The sequence below is a fragment of the Rhipicephalus microplus genome, chromosome 2 (genome assembly GCF_043290135.1).
Source record: "Rhipicephalus microplus isolate Deutch F79 chromosome 2, USDA_Rmic, whole genome shotgun sequence".
In the NCBI taxonomy this organism is placed as follows: Eukaryota; Metazoa; Arthropoda; class Arachnida; order Ixodida; family Ixodidae; genus Rhipicephalus; species Rhipicephalus microplus.
This window is the reverse complement of record NC_134701.1, coordinates 271,131,310-271,154,219: the sequence shown is the minus strand read 5'-3', so window position 1 is coordinate 271,154,219 and position 22,910 is coordinate 271,131,310. Positions and strand designations below refer to the sequence as shown.

Here is a 22,910-nt window from a genome sequence, read left to right as displayed (position 1 = left end):
CCGTACTGACCATCGTACCACGTGGGCGAAAAGCCAGAAGCTCCCTTTCCTAGGCCCTGCTCACTTCTTTCGAGTGTTTGGAATATACACAGCGGGAGTGATGTGATCCATGGCCGGCTGGCTTGTGCACATCGTCAGCGCCGCTGGCCAGGTATGCGGTCGTGAGGTCGGGCGATGGAGACGCCTGAGACCTGCGCAACTCCCTGCAGTCCGGCGCCCTCGTGAGTGCTGGTCGCAACTGGAAGACGTGTCTGCGCTAGCAACGGTTTGTCACGCCAACGGCAACGTTGATGTTGCAGGGCCGATACTGAGGTGAAGTCGAGCCAAACAGTGCAGCAGTGTCGACCGGCGGCGGTGTCGTGGTTCAAGGACATTATGGACATGTGATGTGATTGTTTTGTCAAAGCTTGTGTAGCTTATCTTTTGGTTTAAGGGATATGGTTTGATTTAAGGTTGGGGAAATGTGGGGGTGCTGACACACCCTGTAAAGTTGTTTGCTCCGTGTGGTGCACGTGTCTCGCCCCGAAACCGCATTTCGGGTGACGACCGCAGGGCGATAGGTGGCGTATTCGCGTTGGGCATCATCATGGGGTAGCGCCGGCTGTGACCCCTGGCGGAAGCAAGCTTTGGTGGCGGGCGAGAGTTGAGCGAGTCTCTTCTGCGCGTGGTGGTTGCCGCAAACGGTTGTCTCTTGCGGTGGGTATGCCGTGGACGGCACCGCGGGCAACCTGCGGTAGGCCCCTGTGGTGAGTGAAGCATTGGCGCCGCCGCCATGGGTGTGTTATTGTGTTTGTCATGTTATTGTATGTTTTGTCGTGTTAGTGTGTTTGTCATGGAGTGGATGTCCTAGCATGTTGATAACGATATGTACCGATTCGGTGGACGATATCGTTGTCTAAATTAGTTAAGTAAATGTATGTGTATGGTTTGGTTAGGTTAATTTGGTTTTTTTTTGGCGCAAAAGCAACTAAGGCCAGACACAAGACTTTCGCCAGACACAAGACTTTCAGGAATGGACAGTGAAAAGATGAGATTTTAAAGCTTATTTAACAGATTACATTCTTTCAGAAAGTTTAGCAAGTCAGGCAGAGGTACTAGAGGGTCATCTCCTAGGAACAAAGCAGGGTGTAAAGGTACGTATTGTTTGTATAGCTTGCTGAAATGTTTTTGTCTCTGTGTTTCAATGGTAGGACATGTGATTAGGATGTGCATAAGTCTTAACGCTTCTTGGCATTTTTCACACGTTGGTTGTTCTTCCTTTGCGAGTAAGAAGTTGTGTGTCAAGTGTGTGTGTCAAGTGTGTGTGTCAAGTGTGTGTGTTTAATGCGAAGTCGGCATAATACAACTTCAATAAACCGTTGCTGGTGACGGCAGGTCTTCCATTCCCCGAGTGTGGGTTTCACCAGGTGGAGCTTATTGTTCGTGTAGGTGTCCCATTGCTTTTGCCATTTTGCTAGTAGGGCCAGGCGAATTGTTCTCTGGATATCTTTAAGGGAAATTTTTACTTTTGTTACTGTTTTATGGGCTGCCAGAGAAGCATACTTATCTGCTTTTTCGTTTCCGGGTATCCCAACATGACTTGGGACCCAGCAGAAACGGATGCAGGTTGCCTGGCTGTTTAAGTATACCATGTTTAAAATGTCGCCCACTATAGGCTCACATTCGGATTTTATATGTAGTGCTTTTAGTGTGCTTAGCGAGTCGGCGTATATGATTGCTTTCTTGTATTTTTCAGCGATGATTTTCCGAACTGCTTCACTCAAGGCATAAGCTTCAGCTGAAAAAAATGGAAAAACTACGAGGTACTTTCACAGAAATTGCGCTTTTTGTCGTCACAATCCCAATACCCACGTGGTCCTCCGTTTTTGAGCCATCTGTGTAAAATTCTTCGTAATCCCTATATTCGTGCTGAAGTGTATAAAATTCTTGGATTATGTGTTCTGGTGGGGTGCTTTTTTTGTTGAAACGGCTTAGTGAAAATTCGCATAGCTGTGACAGGTCGAACCATGGCGGCAGTCTTGGTGGTTTAATAGCGGCATCTAGTGATCCATCAGGGATGGTATAAAAGCGGCAGTATTCCTCGAAACGTAGGACAGGTGGTTTGATTAGGTTCGGTTTGTTGAGGTAGTGTGAGCGCGAGTCACATTTTGCGGCAATTTCATAGCAGATGTGTTCAGGTGACAACCTTATTCTTAAAACATATGACAAGGTTAGTAATGCTCTTTGATCACATAGAGGGGGCTCATTGCATTCTACGTATAGACTTTGCACAGGTGATGTTCTGTAAGCACCACTTGACAGACGGAGACCGAGGTTGTGTATAGGGTCAAGACGGCGGATGTATGAGTTTCGCGCCGAGTCGTAGACTATGCATCCGTAGTCTAAAATGCTGCGTACAAGAGATCGGTAAATACGTATAAGGCAGAGTCGATCGGAACACCAGTGTTTATGGGAAAGTACTTTGAGCACGTTGAGTGCTCTGTTTGCCTTAGTTTTCAGTGCATTTATGTGTGGCAGAAAGTTTAGTTTTCAGTCGAATGTGATTCCTAGAAATTTATGTTCTTGTTTTACCGGCATGTTGATGTTGTATAGTTTGAGCGCGGGTTCAGGGAACAATCCTCTTTTTTGCGTAAAGAGAACAGCTGTGGTTTTTTGGGCTGAAAAGCGGAAACCATTTTGGTCGGCCCATTTCATAAGCCGATTTATTGTAATTTGGAGTTGCCTTTCGCAGGATGATATGCTGGAGGCTCGGCATGCAATTTGGAGATCATCAACATAGATGAAGTGTATGACTGTACGGGGTATAGCCCTGTTGATGGAGTTCATTTTCACTATAAACAGGGTGGTGCTCAAAACGCAGCCCTGTGGTACACCATTTTCTTGGACAAATATTCGTGATAGTACCGTACCCAAACGTACTTGAAAGGTTCTATTCGATAAAAAATCGTGTAAGCAGTTCAGCATTCTTCCGCGAATCCCTAAGTTAGCTAGATCTCTGAGAATTCCGTATCTCCAAGTTGTGTCATATGCTTTCTCCAAGTCAAAGAAGACCGAGAGACAGAAGTGTTTGTGTAGAAATACTTGTCGTATTTCTTGTTTCAGCCTAACAATGTGGTCAGTGGTGAAACAGCCCTTTTTGTATCCGCACTGGTGAGCGTCTATTAGGTGCTCCGATTCCAGAGTGAAGGTAAGTCTAATATTTATGATGCTTTCGTAAGTTTTTGCAAGGCAACTTGTTAATGCAATGGGTCTATAGCTACTTGGGGTTGTTGGGGGTTTACCAGGTTTTAGGAATGGTATGACTATGGCTTTTTTCCAATCTTCAGGCATTATGCCAGAGTCCCATATTTTGTTGAAGAATTGGAGAAGTGCCTTCGCAGATACTTGGGATAGGTGTGCCAACATTGCGTAGTGTATCTGGTCAGAACCTGTTGCCGTTTTTTTACCGGCAGAAAGTACCCTGTTTAATTCATGCAGCGTAAGCGGAAGGTTATAACTTTCATTTGAGGTACTGCTAGTAGGCAATCTTTGTCTTTCTGCATTTTCTTTATATTTCAGGAATGTATTGGTGTAATTTGCTGAGCATGATACCTTATAAAAGTGTTCTCCTAATAGGTTGGCCTGGTCTTCTAGTGTTGATTGTGTGTCTGGACTTGTAAGCAGTGGTATTGTGTAGGAGGAGTACTCTCCCTTGAACTTCCTCACCTGGTCCCAGATGTGTTTAGATGTGACTGAACTGTTAATTGATGATATTTATTTTTGCCATGAATCCTTTTCTGCCTGTCTTCGAATAAATCGGGCTCTGGCTTTTGCCTGTTTGAAGTTGATGAGGTTGGTGTAGGTGGGGTATCTTCGTAGAATTCCCCAGGCCTTATTTTGTTGTTTTTTGGCATCAGTACACTCGTTTGTCCACCAAGGGTTGAATTTCTTGCGTACAATGCCGGATGATCGCAGTATTGCTTTTTCTGCTGCTAAGATTAAAACTTTGATGAACTCTTCGTTTAGTTCCTCAACAGAAAGCTCTGATGAGAAAACTTCATCGAGCTTAGCGTTTTCTGTGAAAACTGGCCAGTTCGCGAGCTGTAGTTTCCCCCGGCGTGGCCTGCTTGTTAAAGTTGGGTAACATGGTATGAGTTTTATGATGCCGGGTTGATGATCACTACCATAGGACGTGTTCACGACGTCCCATTTAAAATCATTAAAAATACACGATGAACACATGGCGAGATCTAAGCAACTAAAAGTGCGCGAGGTTGGTGAAAAGTAGGTAAAAGCACCGGAATTAAGAAGGCAGATGTCATTTGATAAAATGAAATCTTCCACGGCTTGCCCTCTTGCGTCAGTTTTGTCGCTACCCCAAAGGGTTGAATGAGCATTGAAATCCCCAACTAAGATAAATGGTTTATGGTTTTGGCAACTGTTCCACTAGATTTTCTAGGTTTTTGGTGGTGAAAAGGGTGTGAGGTGGGATATACAGTGAGCAGATGGTGATGGTTTTGTATGATAGGATGGTGACGGCTACGGCCTCGAAAGATGTGTTTATTTGGACATCTCGCGTAGGAGTGCTGCCCTGCACCACTATGGCTACTCCTCCTGAGAGACGGTTGCAATGTTCGCGGTCCTTTCGGGCAACTTTGAAGCCTTTTAGGAAATGGCTGTGTTTTGCACCAAGATTTGTCTCTTGGAGGCAAAAGGCTACTGGTGAGAATTTGTTAATGATGTCCTTTATGTCACCTAAGTTATGAATTAAGCCTCTACAGTTCCAATGTACGATAAAAGCCATGGCGGAATAAAGTTAAGTAAATATACTTCTGGGGATTGATCGGTATAAAAGATGATAGGTGACAATATTAAGAAATAGAAATAGAGAGAAATACGATAACCATTACGGTTATCGCTTACTTATTGTGGTTACTGGGACTTTGTCCTTGTCCTGTTTGGTACGCTCGAGAGAGCGCTTGTCCTTCAGTGTCGATGACACCGGATTTTTGTGGTCGATCTCCATTGCCTTGTCTGAGGCGCTGAGAAACGGATCTCAGGCCTTGGCACTCTATTGAGTTTAGGGCCCAGGGAGACCGGAGTCTGCGGGCCCTTTGATGTGCATGGAGCAGCTGGCTCTGCTTCTTTTACGGGGGCGGTTTGAGTCACCACAGGACCACTGGGTGTGGTAGCGGTCGACTCCTGAGGCCTTTGTGACGCTGCCCCCGACTGCGTCACATCGGCGTAACTTCTGTGGAAAAGGTATGATAGCTGTGTTCGCGCTTCGCTGAATGATATTTTTTCTTTGACGGTCAGAGCGATCACTTCTTTTTCTTTTTTCCAACATGGGCATGACCGGGAATACGCTGGGTGTTCCCCGTCACAGTTAACACAGTGGGGTGAGGATGAGCAGTTTTCTGATTTGTGGTCGTTTGCGCTGCATTTTGCGCATGTTTCTTTGCCTCTGCAAGAGTGTGAGGCGTGTCCGAATCTTTGACATTTGAAACAGCGTCTGGGGTTGGGAATGTAGGGTCTGACGTTTATTTTTAAGTACCCGGCCTTAAGAGAGGTGGGCATTTCACATGTTCCAAAGGTTACGTGTTTGGTGGGCACTTCCTGATTATTGCGACGGATTACAATTCTTTGGACTTTGATGACGTTTTGGTCTTGGAAACCTTTGAGGAGCTCTTCGTCACTAAGGCCTAAGAAGTCTTCCTCAGAGATTACTCCCCTGCTGGTGTTTAGAGAGCGATGGACCGAAACGGTGACAGCCGTTTCTCCGATGCTGGTTAGTTGGGATAGCTTGGGCACTTGGTCTTTTTCGGTTAGCTCCAAAAGGAGGTCACCGCTTGACATTTTGGATGCTTTGTATGTGGGTCCTATTTTTTCTTTTAGGCACTTGGCCACCAAAAATGGGGATAATTTTCTTAGGGGTGTGCTGTCACTGTGGATAATGTGGTACTTCGCGAAAGTAACTTTAGTTTCTGTCGAGACGTGATAACTTGCTTCGGTGCGGCCTCTCTTGTGAGACCGATCAAGGTCGGCGGATGCTTGTAAAGCCATACAAGTATGAATGTGTTCGGTAACAGCGGCGACCACCCACCACGGAGCCCAACAAGGGGACGCGGTTGGACTTGTTGAAACAATCCCTCCCGACGCCAGCCGTACGCTGTCACTATAACCCAATGTAATTATCCAAGGTGGGATACCTACACAAGGTTAACCCTTGCCGCCATGAATATCGGAAGTCAACAGAAGTGAGGAGAGGACAGGAAAGATAAAAGTGTGAGAAAAAGACGAAGATGTGGGAGGAGAAAGACAGGTAAAGGCGACTGCCGATTTCCCCTGGATGGGTCAGCCCAGGGGTGCCGTCTACGTGAAGCCGGGGCCAAAGGGGTGTGTTGCCTTTGCCGGGGGGCCTTAAAGGTCCAATCACCCAGCGTCGGCTCAACCCCCAGGATCCCCTTTTCCCCGGACACGGCAAAGCCACGTACGGCTAGGCGTGGGAGGGAGCCGAAACCCCCCCGTTAGCTCGGGTCTGTGGTGTCGCTACACACCAAACGCCTACTTGCGCAGGCGCCCCTGCGGGGTGTGTATGGTTTGGTTTGTACCGACTGTGTCTACTGTGTCCGATCACTTCAAGAGCGAGGCGTGGCACGGGCTCGCCCATTCGTGACCCGACAAGTGTAATATCAAAACTCAAGGATATGAAATAGATATACAGCAGATACATTATAAGGTTGTTTTTATAGTTAAACTCCTCCCCCCCCCCCCTCCCGAAGAGATACTGTAGGCTACGCCACTGATTCATGCAATTAGATAATGGAATTACTTAATCATATACCTGGTCAGCTGTCCAAATGCCTGAGCCAAACATGTGTCCAAATAGTCAAAGCTCAATGAATCAAACACGTCTGTTTTTTAACACAAGAAATAATGAATGTGTGCACCACAAGAAGTAAAGAAAAATGCGGCTTTGGTGTCATAACTATTACGTTTTTCTAATATTATTTATTGCCTCTTTTGTGCAGGGGCCAGACTGCCGACAGAAGAACACAGAGGAAAGGTCTCCTAAAACGTGCCGCATTAGCAATGCATTGGAGATTTTGCACGACTGTATACAAAAGGACAAAATCTGCAGTGAATGCGTGAAGCTGCACTGCATTAGACACGCTAAGGTGTCTAATACCTTGATTATATTTATGATGTCCTACGAGCTCGAACTTCATCGTGACAGTGCGTCAGCTGCATATGCTTGATTGATGCACAATTTGCAGTTGCACTCTTGTATTTGCCACATGGCTCTTTATCAGCCAAATGTAATAAAGGTTCATTTTGCCATTCGTAATTTCTTCTTTGTTCATCTTTAATCAGTTGTGACCCATCACATCAACACTGGCGATGCCAACCCAATACATCGCCGCTCTTACCGTGTCTCTGCTGCCGAACGCTCTGTCATCCAGAAAGAGGTCGAAAAAATGCTCGCCAAAGGCGTCGTCGAACAGTCATCTAGTCCGTGGGCATCCCCGGTCGTGCTTGTCAAGAAGGACAACACATGGCGGTTTCGCGTCGATTATAGACATCTCAACAAGGTCACTAAAAAGGACGTTTACACCTTACCAAGAATAGATGACGCCCTTGACTGCCTTCATGGCGCAAAGTTTTTTTCGTTCATTGACATTTGATCCTGTTATTGGCAGATCGCTGTTGACCCACGAGACAGAGAAAAAAACAGCATTTGTAACCCCCGATGGGTTATATCAATTTAAAGTAATACCGTTTGGGCTTTGCAATGCGCCGGACACCTTTGAGCGCATGATGGATTCCCTTCTGCGTGGCTTCAGATGGTCTACTTGCTTGTGCTACTTGGATGATATAATTGTTTTTTCACCGACGTTCGTGAGCCATCTTGAGCGACAGTCCAGTATTCATTCCGCAATGCTGGTCTCCAGCTGAACTCCTCCAAATGCCGTTTCGGCCATCGCGAAATAACTGTACTTGGTCACCTCATTAACGCATCTGGGGTACAGCCCGACCCAGACAAAATTTGCGCAGTGACTCAATTTCCCGTACCCTCTTCTACTAAGGATGTCCGGAGCTTCCTTGGTTTGTGCTCATATTTCCGCCGCTTCATCTGGAATTTTGCCAATACTGTGCAGCCTCTCACCGAGCTTCCTAAAAAAGACGTCCCATTTACTTCGAATTCGCCTCAACGTTCTGCATTTTCGGCGCTCATTGCAGCCCTCACGGCTACGCCAATATTAGCCCACTTCGATCAGACCGCACAGAAGTTCGTACTGACGCGAGTGGCCACGGAATCGGTGCCGGTTTAGCTCAGCATCAGCATGGATGTGACTGCGTCATCGCCTACGCCAGCCGCCTTTTGTCCCCTGCCGAGAAGAACTATTCCATGACCGAAAGAGAGTGTCTTGCTCTTGTTTGCGCTGTCACTAAATTTCGCCCGTACCTGTTCAGCCGCAGTTTTACTGTTGTAACCAATTATCATGCGCTCTGCTGGCTTTCGTCGCTCACGGATCTCATGGGACGTCTCAGTCGTTGGTCTCTCCGCCTCAGAGAATTCTCGGTCGTGTATAAATCTGGTCACCTTCATCAGGACGCCGACTGCCTGTCACGGTATCCAGTGCATCCGCCAGACGCCACAGAGAGAGCTACTGAGGCTTGCGTTTTATCAATATCAGACTTTCTTGGTATCGCTTCTGAGCAACGCCGCGACCCGGATTTACTTCCCATCATAGAAGGCCTGAGTTCCGCTACTCCACCCACTTCTCTGAACTTGAATTTTCTTCATGAAGGGGTTCTCTACCGCCACAACATGCGCCCTAACGGTCCTGATCGCATTCTCGTCATGCCTTCCCATTTGCGTGTAGATGTTCTCCAACAGCTTCACGATGAACCTGCCGCTGGTCACCTGGGAGTCACTTGCACTTATGATCGCGTCCAGCGCGATTTTTTCTGGCCACGTCTATATCGCTCTGTGCAAAAGTATGTCGCCAGCTGCGACCTTTGTTAATGTCGAAAATGACCAACATCGCTTCCAGCTGGCCTCGTTCACCCTATTGAGATCCCTGCTGAACCATTCTACCGCGTAGGACTCGACCTTCTCGGGCCATTTCCCCCTTCTGCAACCGGGAACAAATGAGTTGCCGTGGCGACCGACTACGCGACACGTTACGCGATCACCCGCGCTCTCCCAGCCAGCTGCACTACTGATGTCACCGACTTTCTACTGCACGACATCATTTTGCATCACGGTGCTCCTTGACAGCTCGTTACTGATCAAGGCCAATACTTTTTATATTGCATTATCCAGGATCTTGTACATTCCTGTTCCACGAACCACAAGTTCACAACGGCATACCATCCACAAACTAATGGACTTACAGAGCACCTGAATCGCACTATCACCGACATGTTGTCGATGTATGTTTCTCCAGACCACTGCGACTGGGACGCAATGTTACCCTACGTCACCTTTGCTTACAACTCCTCCAGACATGACACCGCAGGCTATTCCTCGATCAATCTTCTTTATAGGCGTGAACCCTCTCTGCCTCTCGATACACTCCTTCCCGCTGGTTCAAGCTTCCCTGTCACATAGGTCCGCGATGCCATAGAACGAGCCGACGCAGCACGACAGATTGTCCGAGAACGACTCACACTTTCTCAAGCCTCTCGGAAAGATCGGTACGATCGTCACCACCGTGAAGTTTCGTATGCACCCGGTTCACTAGTACTCTTTGGACCCCCTGTCGTCACATCGGCCTCTCAGCAAAGCTCTTATTTCGCTATGACAGACCATACAAAGTCCTACGCAAGGTCACTAACCTCACCTACGAGATACAGCGAGACGTCGATGAAGCGCACTCAACACCACCACCATCTAATGTTGTGCACGTCGTAAGACTGAAGCCTTACATGTCGCCCAACACTTCGCTTTCGTGACAAGCGCCGGGTCAGTGCTATAACGCCGTGGGATAGTGCCACAAGGCAGTAGTGAGATTGGGGCATAAAGCGGCAGAGGGTCTCTGCTTGGAAGAAAAGACTACAAAGTGGATAAAGACTGGTCCCAGCCCGCCGGTGTGTTAGCCATTGCCATCCCAAGTAAACATCGTAAATATCCGCAATTATACGTTTCCTTGTAAGATTATTTATAGTGATGTTCGTCTTTTCAGGCTGAGACAGAATTGTAAAAACCACTTCTTCGATTCTACATAAAAGCAGTTCTACAAAAATCAAGCTTGTTTATATACTCCAGCACCACTCCCCTTCCACAAAACTGAGATGACGTGTTTCCAACGTGCAGAGATGCTAATGTTGCAACAATAGCCGATCATTTATTTACAGGGGCTTGAACAGATGTATCCGCGATGTATGCAATACCCTTGAGCATTTTTTATCACTTTGCTGCAATGGTCTTTGTTAAATCAGCAGAGTAAAATACTCTGCTTCTTGACACTTTCTCGAAGGTTCAGAGAACCCATACGTTTGTTTTTAGGACAGAACAGCGCCAAAAGTCAGAAGCGGCTTCAATTTCATGATTTCCAAAAGAATAGAACATCTTCTATAAGTCATGCACTGCCGAGGCTTTGAAATGCAGCACAGACACCACGATCATTTTCAACAGGTATCCCCAGCATTCGTATTCTACACACAAAATCAAAAACATAAGTGCAAAGGTCATTCGCGCATTAACGAACGTGCTCCTGAGCTTGCAGATAAAGGAGACAGGACAAAAATTTTAAGACGTGGCTGCTGTGTGAACTTGGAGATGGAAGCTACAGAGATTTAAAGGTTACGTCTGTTCGAATCTGTCATATTAGAGCATCCACAAATGCAGGGCGCAAAGAATATGGAAACAAATAACTGTTTACTCAGGCATCCTTGGAAGATTGAAAATTTAATATTGAAACACACTAACCGAAACACGCACTGTTAACCGACTATATATGCTGCTAATTGAAGAAAAAAACAACTTTAAAATGCTGTTTTCACCATTAGTTGAAGAAAGGCACACGATCGATTTTCTTAACTTGTGTAGCAGTCTAATTCAAACGCTCAGCCATGAGTGTACCATGCCTACTTTTTAACGCTACCCTGTGTCTCTCATAATCAAATGGTGATTTTGGGACGTTAAACCCTACATATCAATCAAATCAACGCTACCCTGGTATAACCTTGAATAGCAGTTGCGAGCATTGTCTTCCAAGTTTTCTATTACATGCAGAGGAACAACTACGAAAGTGCCACATTGAAATTCGCAGTAAATGAAAAAAAAAAATGAACATACACAGTCCCCTGAAATTAGGAACTGTTCACGTACTCCCGCAGCGAAAACGAATTTACGTACAAGTAATCTTTGTACGGAGTTCAGGAGCCATGGGAGCGGCCGCGTCAGCAGCACGTGTAAGTGAGCTCTGCACATATCTGCCTATAACTTTAGCAATTTTGGTTCTAGGAGGGTCAGAGTGGTGTCTATTTGTTCGTGAAGATACAAGGAGTTCAACCACTACAAATACTGCTATTACAAACGAAAATTTGAAACTTTAGGAGCGGAAAACAGTGTGAATCTGTGAAAACAATAACAGTCAGACCACGTGTTTTTTTACAATCGCTTGTAGCTTCGTTAATATTCTACCCGGAAACTTCTTACTTATAAAGTTGAAAGTCCTTAGGGTAGACCTGACGCTACTGAAGTTTGATCAGGCTAGGTTTAATAGTTCCAGAGGTATTCCGCAATCAAAATTAAGCCTAATCACTAAAAAGATTAAATTGGTAATATGACCTCGCAAACGCATTTAAATTTTGTCCGCTTAATATAATAATAAACCGCACCCCATAGGCTACCAGGAGGCCCAATTCCGTACACTCTAGGCCCTTAATTAAGGTGGTAATCAGCAAAAAGCTCATTTCATTAAAACAAATTTTCAAAAGGAACTACAAACGGCACTGAAAAATAGCTAATATCTTCTTTTAGAACACAACAGTCCAGTTTTTTCCGTGTAAAAATAATTTCGATAGCTTAAGGTAACCGGAAGATACAGAGTTAGAAAGAATATAACGAAAACCGCTAATAAACGTGTGGCACCCGCGTCTTCCCTCGCTCAGAGGAGGAGGGTGGCTCACTGCTCGGGAGAAAGGTACGCCCGTCAGATCAAAGTCTTGAACCACGTTTTTTTTTTCCCCTTATGATCGCTTTTAACTTTGCTAATAACCTACCGGAAAACTTCTAACTCATACAGTGCAAAGCCCTAATTGTAGACCTGTCGCAGCTCAGGTTTCATCAAAACAGGAGTAATAGTACCGGAACTATTTCGTGACCAAAATTAATCCTAATCACTAAAAAGATTAATTTGGTAACATCACCTCACAAATGAATTCAAATTTTGTCCGCTTAATATATCAATAAACAGCACCCCATAGGCTAATCGGAGGCCCAACTCCGTACTCTTAGACCCTTAATTAAGGAGGTAATCAGCAGAAATCTCATTTCATTAAAACATTTTTATAAAAACAACCACAAACTTGACTGATACACCACTGAAAACTACATTTAGAACATATCAATCCGGGTACGGCGATGGCATAGTGGTTAGAGCATCCGCCTCGCATACAAGAGGTCCGTGGCTCAAATCCCGGTGCCGCGCAGTTCCCAACCGGAAAAAAAAAAAAATCCGCATGTTGATGGAACTGCATTAAGAGGCCCGAGGTGCGGCCTCACCGGTAACCACCGCCGGGAACGCACTCCCTTACCAGAGAAGGATTGGCCACCCTGGTGCAGTATCTGGCCACTACCTCCCACATGCATACGTCAAATAACTCACGGCCCTCAGCTCACAGCAGCTGCGAAGCAACTGACCATGGCGGCGGTCAGATCTGCAACGCAGCAGAGGGTGCTAAGAATCTCTGGACTACAGGCCGCCTTTGGAACCTGAACTTGGCAACGTTTAACGCTAGAACCTTATCTAGTGAGGGAAGTCTAGCTGTACTATTCGAGGAGCTAAAGGGTGTTAAATGGGATATAATAGGGCTCAGTGAGGTTAGGAGGACAGATGAGGCCTATACTGTGCTACAAAATGGGCACGTCCTTTGCTATCGGGGCTTGGCAGACAGAAGAGAACTGGGAGTGGGGTTCCTAATTCACAGAAACATAGCTGGCAACATAGAGGAATACTATAGCATTAATGAAAGGGTGGTAGGTATTGTAATTAAACTGAATAAAAGATACAAGATGAAGGTAGTACAGGCTTACGCGCCTACATCCAGCCATGATGACGCTTCAGTTGAAAGCTTCTATGAAGACGTGGAATCGGCAATGAGTAAGGTAAAAACACAGTATACTATAGTGATGGGCGACATTAATGCAAAGGTAGGGAAGAAGCAGGCTGGAGACCAGGCAGTAGGAGATTATGGCATCGGCACTAGAAAGGCCAGAGGAGAGCTACTAGTAGAATTCGCAGAACGCAATAATTTGCGGATTTTGAATACTTTCTACCGAAAACGAGAAAACCGCAAGTGGACATGGAGGAGCCCTAATGGCCAAAATAAGAACGAAATAAACTTTATAATGACTGCACACCCAGGAATCGTGCAGGATGTGGAAGTGGTTGGCAAGGTACGATGCAGTGACCATAGAATGGTACGGTCTCGAATTCGCCTAGACTTGAAGAAGGAACGACAGAAACTGATACGCAAGAAGCCAATCAATGAGCTATCACTGAGAGGGAAAGTACAGGAATTCAGAGTCTCGCTGCAGAACAGGTACTTGGCTCTTAGTGAGGAAACCAACCTTAGCGTAGATACAATGAATGATAATCTAACGAGTATCATTACGGAGTGTGCAGTGGAAGTTGGAGGCAGGGTAGTTAGACAGGACACTGGCAAGCTTTCCCAGGAAACGAAGAACCTAATTAAGAAGCGTCAAAGCATCAAAGTGTCAAGTACAACAGACAAAATAGAACTGGCAGAGCTTTCAAAGTTGATTAATAGGCGAAAAGTATGCGATGTAAGAAGGTATAACATGGAGAGAATTGAACACGCTCTGAAAAACGGAGGAAGCGTCAAAGCAGTGAAGAGGAAACTTGGGATAGGCAAAAGTTGGATGTATGCACTAAGGGACAAAGAAGGCAAAATAACTACCAATATGGATAGGATAGTTAAAATAGCGGAGGAGTCTTACAGAGATCTGTACAGTAGCCGAGACAACCACGACCTTAATACTATAAGAACTAGCCGTAACCCAGATGACACCCCACCAGTAATGATAGAAGAAGTCAGAAAAGCTTTGGAGAGCATGCAAAGAGGCAAAGCTGCTGGTGAGGATCAGGTAACATCAGATCTGCTGAAGGATGGAGGACAGATTGTGTTAGAAAAACTAGCCACCCTGTTTACGAGGTGTCTCCTGACGGGAAGGGTACCAGAGTCTTGGAAGAACGCTAACATCATCTTAATACATAAGAAAGGAGATGACAAGGACTTGAAGAATTACAGGCCGATCAGCTTGCTCTCTGTAGTATACAAGCTATTTACAAAGGTAATTGCTAACAGAGTAAGGAAAACATTAGAATTCAATCAACCAAAGGAACAAGCAGGATTTCGAACAGGCTACTCAACAATTGACCACATTCATACTATCAATCAGGTAATAGAGAAATGCTCAGAGTATAACCAACCACTATACATAGCCTTCATAGATTACGAGAAGGCGTTTGATTCAGTAGAAATATCGGCCGTCATGCAGACACTGCGGAATCAGGGCGTAGATGAAGTATATATAAACATTCTGGAAGAAATCTACAGGGGATCAACTGCTACCATAGTGCTTCATAAAGAAAGCAACAGAATACCAATCAAGAAGGGTGTAAGGCAGGGGGACACAATCTCCCCAATGCTATTTACCGCGTGCTTACAGGAGGTTTTCAGAAGCCTAGAATGGGAACAGTTAGGGATAAGAGCTAATGGAGAATACCTTAGTAACCTGCGCTTCACCGATGACATTGCATTGCTGAGTAACTCAGGGGACGAATTGCAACTCATGATTACGGAGTTAGACAAGGAGAGCAGAAAGGTGGGTCTTAAAATTAATCTGCAGAAAACGAAAGTAATGTACAACAACCTCGGAAAGGAGCAGCGCTTCGAGATAGATAATAGTGCACTTGAAGTTGTAAAACACTATGTCTACTTAGGGCAGGTAATAACCGCAGAGCCTAACCACGAGATTGAAGTAACTAGAAGAATAAGAATGGGGTGGAGTACATTCGGCAAGCACTCTCAAATTATGACAGGTAGATTGCCACTATCCCTCAAGAGGAAGGTACATAACAGCTGTATCTTGCCGGTACTTAGCTACGGAGCAGAAACCTGGAGACTTACAAAGAGGGTTCAGCTTAAATTGAGGACGACGCAGCGAGCAATGGAAAGAAAAATGGTAGGTGTAACCTTAAGAGACAAGAAGAGAGCAGAGTGGATTAGGGGACAAACGGGGGTTCAGGATATCATAGTTGAAATAAAGAAGAGGAAATGGACATGGGCCGGGCATGTAGCGCGTAGACAGGATAACCGCTGGTCATTAAGGGTAATTAACTGGATTCCCAGAGAAGGGAAGCGGGTTAGGGGGAGACAGAAGGTTAGGTGGACAGACGAGATTAAGAAGTTTGCGGGTATAAATTGGCAGCAGCAAGCACAGGACCGGGTTAACTGGCGGAACATGGGAGAGGCCTTTGTCCTGCAGTGGACGTAGTCAGGCTGATGATGATGATGAATCTTTGTACACAAGTCGATGGTGAATTCTAAAAGCACACAAAAGTAATGTGTTATAAAGTGAAAATTACTCCACCACATTACATGTTCGGTGACTACACTAGTGATCAGAAGGCTCTCAGCAAAGCGAAAGTAAACAAAGCAACAAACCATATGTTCTGTTTTCTGTCATCACTGACGTAGTTCGTTAGTCACCCCGGCGAAAACAGGGTCTAAAACAACACACACGCAGGCACTACCGTAAATATAAACTGCAATTAATAGACGCATACGAGACGAAATAAACTAAGCACATAGACAAATTCAGCAGCAGACGAAACGCCATCAGCTGTGCATTCAGCTGCCTGGGTGTGACTGTTGCCAGAATTGAAGCGGGGGTTTCGCCAATTCTACCGGCTCAAGGCTTAGGGAAACAAGGCTACCACACTAAATGCATGTATTTTGCTGTTGTCAATTTATAAAAAAGAATAACGAAGCAAATTGTTCACTTATCACACAGAGATAGGCATTTCTTAACCACAATTATGAATACTCTCATTATCAGGCACTTTTCTCGGCACATGCAGTTCACTCAAGTGGAGGGAGCATATCCAAGCCCTCTCTTGGCGAAGGAAGTGTGGAGGAGCGTTCATGAAATGCAGCGGCTTCTTGAGTGGAGGAGCACGCTCCACCTTGACTTCGTCAAGTCGAGGGGAGCCCTTGAGTGAAGAAGCGTTTGTGAATACGGGCCTAAGATCATTGTGATGGTTTGTACAAAATTCAGCCTTTGGCAATGTTTCACATTATGTATTATGACGATTTTGGCCTCTCATCTCAGACAGTGGATGCAATGTTTGAGTTTTCTTGCAAGAGAACAGAGCATATTTGAAACGTCTGTTAATGAGGCAATACTGAAAGGTCCAATTAAATTTTTCTCAAGAAGCAAACAGTTCTAGCTTTGCATACCGAGGCGACACTGCCAGCCAGATTATCTGAATTAGGTTCGCCTTGACAATATTAGCGCAAAAAAACATGGGGATAAAAAAGAGCAACATAAGGATTACCATTCAGGATACCGACTCAGGCCGACAACTCTATTGCATACAAGGTTGTAAGATGGCAGTTTGGTGAATATGGTGTCATGCTGCTGAGTTTGTAGTTTGGGGTTACATTCCAGCAGCGGTGGCCATATTTCAATGTGAGAAATATACAATAATGTTTCATGCATAGATTTAGGCACATATTCAATAGCCACATGGAGTCATAAATGATTCAGTGTGTCACACAACAGCGGGTCTTATCATTAGGTCATTCGTTTCATTGACGTGTGAAGCCCCGAAATTTAGTTTGATAACTGTTAGCGCCTTACAGCAGTGGACTTACATGACGATGCCTCGGGCACTCGTTCCACAGTGTTGTTGGAGGCAGTTCTGTCACAGAGTGCAGCCTTTGCCATCATTAGATGCAGCGCTCGGGCGGCAGCCTCATTTGGCGACAAGCGCTGCAAACGACCGCTGGAAGCACAGTTCTCATTGGAGCAGCCCTCCCGACCACAGCCCTCCGTCAACTGGTAGTAATAACGTTCTATAAGTTCTTTTACTGCCAGCTTCCTGCAGGAGAGAAAGAAAGAAGGAGCACAGGCTTCAAGAAAATACTCTTGGGTACTTGGGAAAATTTGTTGCCAGCCTATTTACTATTTTTCAATTTCTCTCAGGGCCTTACTCCTTTATAAAATTAAAAAAGGTCGAGGTAAAAGGTACCGTACTAACATAAACAATACAAACAATAATCACCACAAAAATTATCAAAAATTGTGCTCCAGTTGTACAGGTATTGACACATCATGCTTCTTATAGCAATTAGAAGGCATGAACGTATTTTAAGTGCAACAATGCTGAGTAGAAGGCGCTTTCAAAGCAAGCACGTAATGCAAACAAACTAGTTATGATGTCATTTCATCTTTAAGCATGTGTACCTATTTTATTAATATTGCCACATTGAACATGCAGCACCAAGAGAACAACGAAGAACACGCGCAGCCAGAGAAGAAGACGAGGTTCTCTTCCGATCAGTTTGCCAGTGTTCTGGCACAATTAAAGTGAGTTTCCTGTATTCGACTGCTGCTGTTTCTGCATTGTGACACTGGTGGAGGTGCTGGGTACATGTTCGGGACGCCTGACAACAGCCCCGCATCTAGTCCAGAAAGACTTCCGCGCATCGACACCCCCGTTCCCCGCAGCAGCCGGCGCCTCTTAGGCCTCATCTCGGAGTTTAGTCCATTGCCGGAAAGCGTGACTGTGCCAGAAAGCATGACGGCGCCTGGAAACACTGGACCCAACATGTCCAGCCCAAGCACGACACAGGTGACTGTTTTGAACCCTCGACTTCCGGTTGACTTCCACGGAAACGCATATGAGGATGCACATGACTGGCTCGAGGAATTCGAGCACACAGCAAATGTTAACGGGTGGAACACCACACAGAAATTGGGCTACGTTTATTTTCTGCTTCAAGACGGAGCCCGAACGTGGTTCACGAATCGCGTGTGGTCGTCTTGGGACGAGTTCCGGCAGAAGTTCCTCGACACGTTCGCGAGCACTGAAAGGCGAGAAATCGCACAGCGTCTCCTCGAGTCACGGATTCAGAAACCAAATGAATCCGTTACGATGTTTGTTGAGGACAGGGCGGGGCTATTTCATCGAGCAGATCCTAATATGCCCGAAGCCAAAAAGGTTAGCCACCTCATGCAGGGCGCGTTAAGGAGCAGCTCTTCGCTGGTCTCGTACGAAACCCGCCTACTAGTGTGGAGGAATTCTCCAAGGAGGCGACATCTATCGAACGCGCACTGCATCTACGTTATCGCCAGTATGACCGCCCAACCAACAGTGCACCGATCAGCGTGGCAGCCACGACAACAGCAACAACACCCGACGAAGGTTCTTTGTGCCAACTAATACGAGAAATCGTACAAGAAGAGGTCAAGAAGCTCGTCGCCAAACCGAATGACTGCGCGATCGCCTCAGTAATGGAAGTTGTACGCCAGGAGATCAGGCAAGCGCTCTCGCTTCCTGAGCCGAACACGAGCACTCCCAGGGCAAGCTATGCAGACGTAATCCGCCGACAGCCAGCGAACAAGCCGACACCACATCAGTACCACCAGCAACATCCACCGACAGCGCCTTGGTACTACAGAGAAACTTCGACGTCGAGGCGGCCACCACTTCGCAAAACTGACATCTGGCGTACCCCTGATCATGGGCCCCTGTGCTTTCACTGTGGGGAAGCAGGCCACATCGTTCGGTATTGCCCGTAACGCGCCGCAGGGTACCAAGGGTTTCCTTCCACTGTTCCTCGGCGCCATTTCAACGGAACACCTGACGTCGACACGAGTGTCATGACCCCCACGGGATGTTCCTCCTGGGTTTCGGTCACGCTCACCCTCTCCTGGGCGTTATTCTCCATTCTCTGGATGGAGCACCACTAACATGCCAAGAGGGAGATCTCCTAGTCCACGCCGGGGAAACTAAAAGCAGCGACCTCAGGGGGGAAGGTTGCGAATTGTCGAAGTGCTCAAAATCCCCCAATACTGCCGAGCGAAGAGAGACACATTTTCAATGATTCGACGAAAGATGTGGTTGTTACCGCCGAGGTTGCAATTACGATTGACGGACATGACGACATGGCATTGGTCGACACTGGCGCGGACTTCTCAATAATGAGTGAGAGTCTAGCAGACACGCTCAGGAAGGTTAGAATGGAATGGACAGGACCGCAGATTAGAGGAGCTGGAGGGCAGCTACTCACACCTACCGGAAAGTGCACCGCAAGAATGTAGATAGGGGATGCGTCCTTCGTCCCCACTTTTGTTATTCTTTCTGAGTGTTGCAAACAGGCAATCTTGGGGATGGATTTCTTGTGTGAATATGGTGCCATCATCAATATTCCGGACGGTGTACTGACCTTTTCAGCGGATCAAAGCCCACTGCTACACTGAAAATCTCTACGAGTCATTGACGATGTGACCGTACCTCCGTTATCGTGCCGCCTTGTTTCAGTCACGTGCAGCGACCAGAATACTAAAGAAGGAATCGCTGAACAAGTATTGACGCTTCTACTCTCTCGCGGTGTTGCAATTGCCAGAAGTATCGTCAATGTTGTGTGCGGTGAAGCAGAGGTTCTGTTGACGAATTTTACCAACGAGCGACGACACATTACCGAAGGCACTACAGTTGCCTACTTCGACGAGATCACCAAAATCCGCGAGTGCTGTGTAGTACAACAGGACGAGCCGCAAGCCACGTCAGCCCCACCACCTATTGACGTAAGCACGGATTTGTCACCAGCGCAGAGACAGCGTCTAGTAGATCTTCTTCACCAATTCAAAGACTGTTTTTCATCGACCTCGAGGGTCAGTCAAACGCCACTGACGAAGCATCGGATAATAACGGAGGAGACGGCAAGGCCAATACGACAGAACCCATACCGCGTAGCACCGAAAGAGCGTGAAGCAATCCAGGAACAAGTGAAGAAAATGCTCGATGATGATGTCATCCAGCCGTCAAGAAGTCCTTGGGCATCGCCGGTAGTGCTGGTTAAAAAGAAAGACGGAAGCTTGCGATTTTGTGTGGACTACCGCAAGCTGGACCGTGTGACAAAGAAAGACGTATACCCATTACCGCGCATCGATGATTCACTCGACAGGCTGAGATATGCACGCTACTTTTCGTCAATGGACCTCAAAAGTGTGTATTGGCAATATGAGGTCGACGAGCGAGATAGAGAAAAAACGGCTTTTGTAACGCCTGACGGGCTTTATGAATTTAAAGTCTTGCCATTCGGACTGTGCTCAGCCCCCGCAACATTTCAGAGACTGATGGATACCCTTCTGTCAGGCCTTAAGTGGCAGACATGTCTGGTCTATCTGGACGGCGTCATTGTTTTTTCAAAAACATTTGAGGAACACCTGAGCAGGCTGCTATCGGTATTCAGGGCAATAAGGTCTGCGGGCCTGACACTGAAACCCGAGAAGTGTCATTTCGGTTTCAAGGAGCTCCAATATTTAGGCCATGTGGTGAGCCATGAAGGTGTTCGACCTGATCCTGATAAGATTGCGGCCGTCAGAAAATTTCCGGTGCCAAAAGACAAGAAAGCAGTCAGGCGTTTCCTTGGCCTATGCGCATACTACCGAAGGTTTATTGCCAATTTCTCCCACATAGCCTCGCCGTTAACACAACTCACAAGAGAAGACGTTTTGTTCACATGGGGCGACGATCAACAAGTGGCATTTGACGATCTCCGACAACGCCTGCAGACTCCGCCTGTGCTTGCTCACTTTGATGAGGATGCTCCTACCATGGTCCACACAGATGCCAGCAACGTGGGTTTAGGCGCTGTACTCGTCCAGTGGCAAGACTTAGCCGAGCGTGTGATCGCATATGCTAGTAGGACGCTTTCCCGCGCCGAGTCCAACTATTCCACAACGGAAAAAGAGTGTCTTGCTGTCGTATGGGTGGTTATGAAGTTCCCTCCGTACCTCTATGGTCGTTCCTTCCACGTAGTCAGCGACCATCATTCCCTCTGCTGGCTGACCAACTTGAAAGACCCGTCTGGTCGGCTCGCACGGTGGAGCTTACGCCTTCAAGAGTTTGATATGACGGTCGTGTATAAGTCCGGACGGCAGCACGCCAAGGCCGATTGCTTATCAAGGTCACCGATAAAGCGCGACGATGGCACAGAAGATGACAGCATGGCGTTTGTAGGAGTCGTCGACACCACTACGATTTCGTGCAAGCAGAAAGAAGACAGTGAGTTGCTTCCCCTTATTGAATTTTTGAATGGCCGGACAACAACCGTCCCTAGAAGATTTGCAAAAAGCCTGCCGTCATTCTGCTTACGTAGTGGTGTTCTTTATAAGAAGAACTTTTCTCCCAGAGGAAGCACCAACCTACTTGTCGTTCCGATGTCACTCTGTGAGGAGATACTTTGTGCTTGCCACGATGAGCAAACGTCTGGTCATCTCGGATACACACGCACATTGGCCAGAATCCAACAGAAATACTACTGGCCAAGACTTCCCGCTATTGTGAAGCATTACGTGCGCACGTGCCTCGATTGCCAACGACGAAAATCGCCACCGTTAAAACCAGCTGGACTATTACAACCAATTCAAGTGCCCACGGTACCTTTTGCCCAAATTGGAATAAATCTCCTTGGACCATATCCGACTTCCCATGCTGGCAACAAGTGGGTAATAGTCACCACTGATTATCTTACGCGCTACGCGGAAACAAAGGCTTTGTCAAGTGGCACCGCCGTTGAAACCGCACAATTCTTCGTGGAAAACATCGTCCTGAGGCACGGTGCTCCGACAATCATAATGACGGATCGAGGTGCCGCTTTCACGGCCGCGCTCCTGAAGACAGTGCTTGAGCTCAGTGGAACAGCCCATCGGAAAACCACTTCCTATCATCCACAAACCAACGGCTTAACAGAACGCCTCAACAAGACTATTGCCGACATGTTGAGTATTTACGTTGACGTAGATCACAAGAACTGGGACGACATTCTACCGTACATCACGTTCGCCTATAATACAGCGCAGCAAGAAACAACACGAAGAACGCCGTTCAGTCTCCTTCATGGCCGCGAAGTGACGACGATGCTTGACGCCATGTTACTGCACGACTGCAATGACATCGATTTGGACGCTGCATCTTTTACCCAACAAGCAGAAAAAGCGAGGCAGCTTGCACGCGTCCAAATCACCCAGCAGCAAAATTACGACGCCCAACGTTATAATCTGCGACACCGACATGTCGTCTATCGGGCCGGCGACAAAGTCTGGGTATGGAGTCCTATCCGCCGCCGGGGACTGTCTGAAAAATTGCTAAAGAAGTATTTTGGCCCCTACACAGTTTTACAACGCCTGAGCGACGTTAATTACGTGGTCGTTCCTGACAGCCTCTCGACAACTCGCCAGCAAAAACCAGAAATCGTGCACGTTGTGCGAATGAAGCCCTACTTTTCGGACTGATTTACACCATACATCTACTACACCGTCTTTTGTAGAAGAGCATCGGGACGCTGCTCTCTGGAAGGGGGCAAATGCCACATTGAATATGCAGCACCAAGAGAACAACGAAGAACACGCGCAGCGAGAGAAGAAGACGAGGTTC

General features: G+C 46.6%; 1 protein-coding gene across 1 annotated transcript in view; it reads right to left on the bottom strand.

Annotated features, from left to right (window-relative positions):
* The window catches only part of Ube3a (ubiquitin protein ligase E3A), a 66,556-nt gene that overhangs the window by 41,586 nt on the left and 2,060 nt on the right, over positions 1-22,910 (bottom strand). Inside the window, exon 2 of the mRNA XM_037420974.2 lies at positions 17,119-17,345. Coding sequence (XP_037276871.2) covers positions 17,119-17,345 — 227 coding nt within the window. The remainder of the gene's footprint in view (positions 1-17,118; positions 17,346-22,910) is intronic.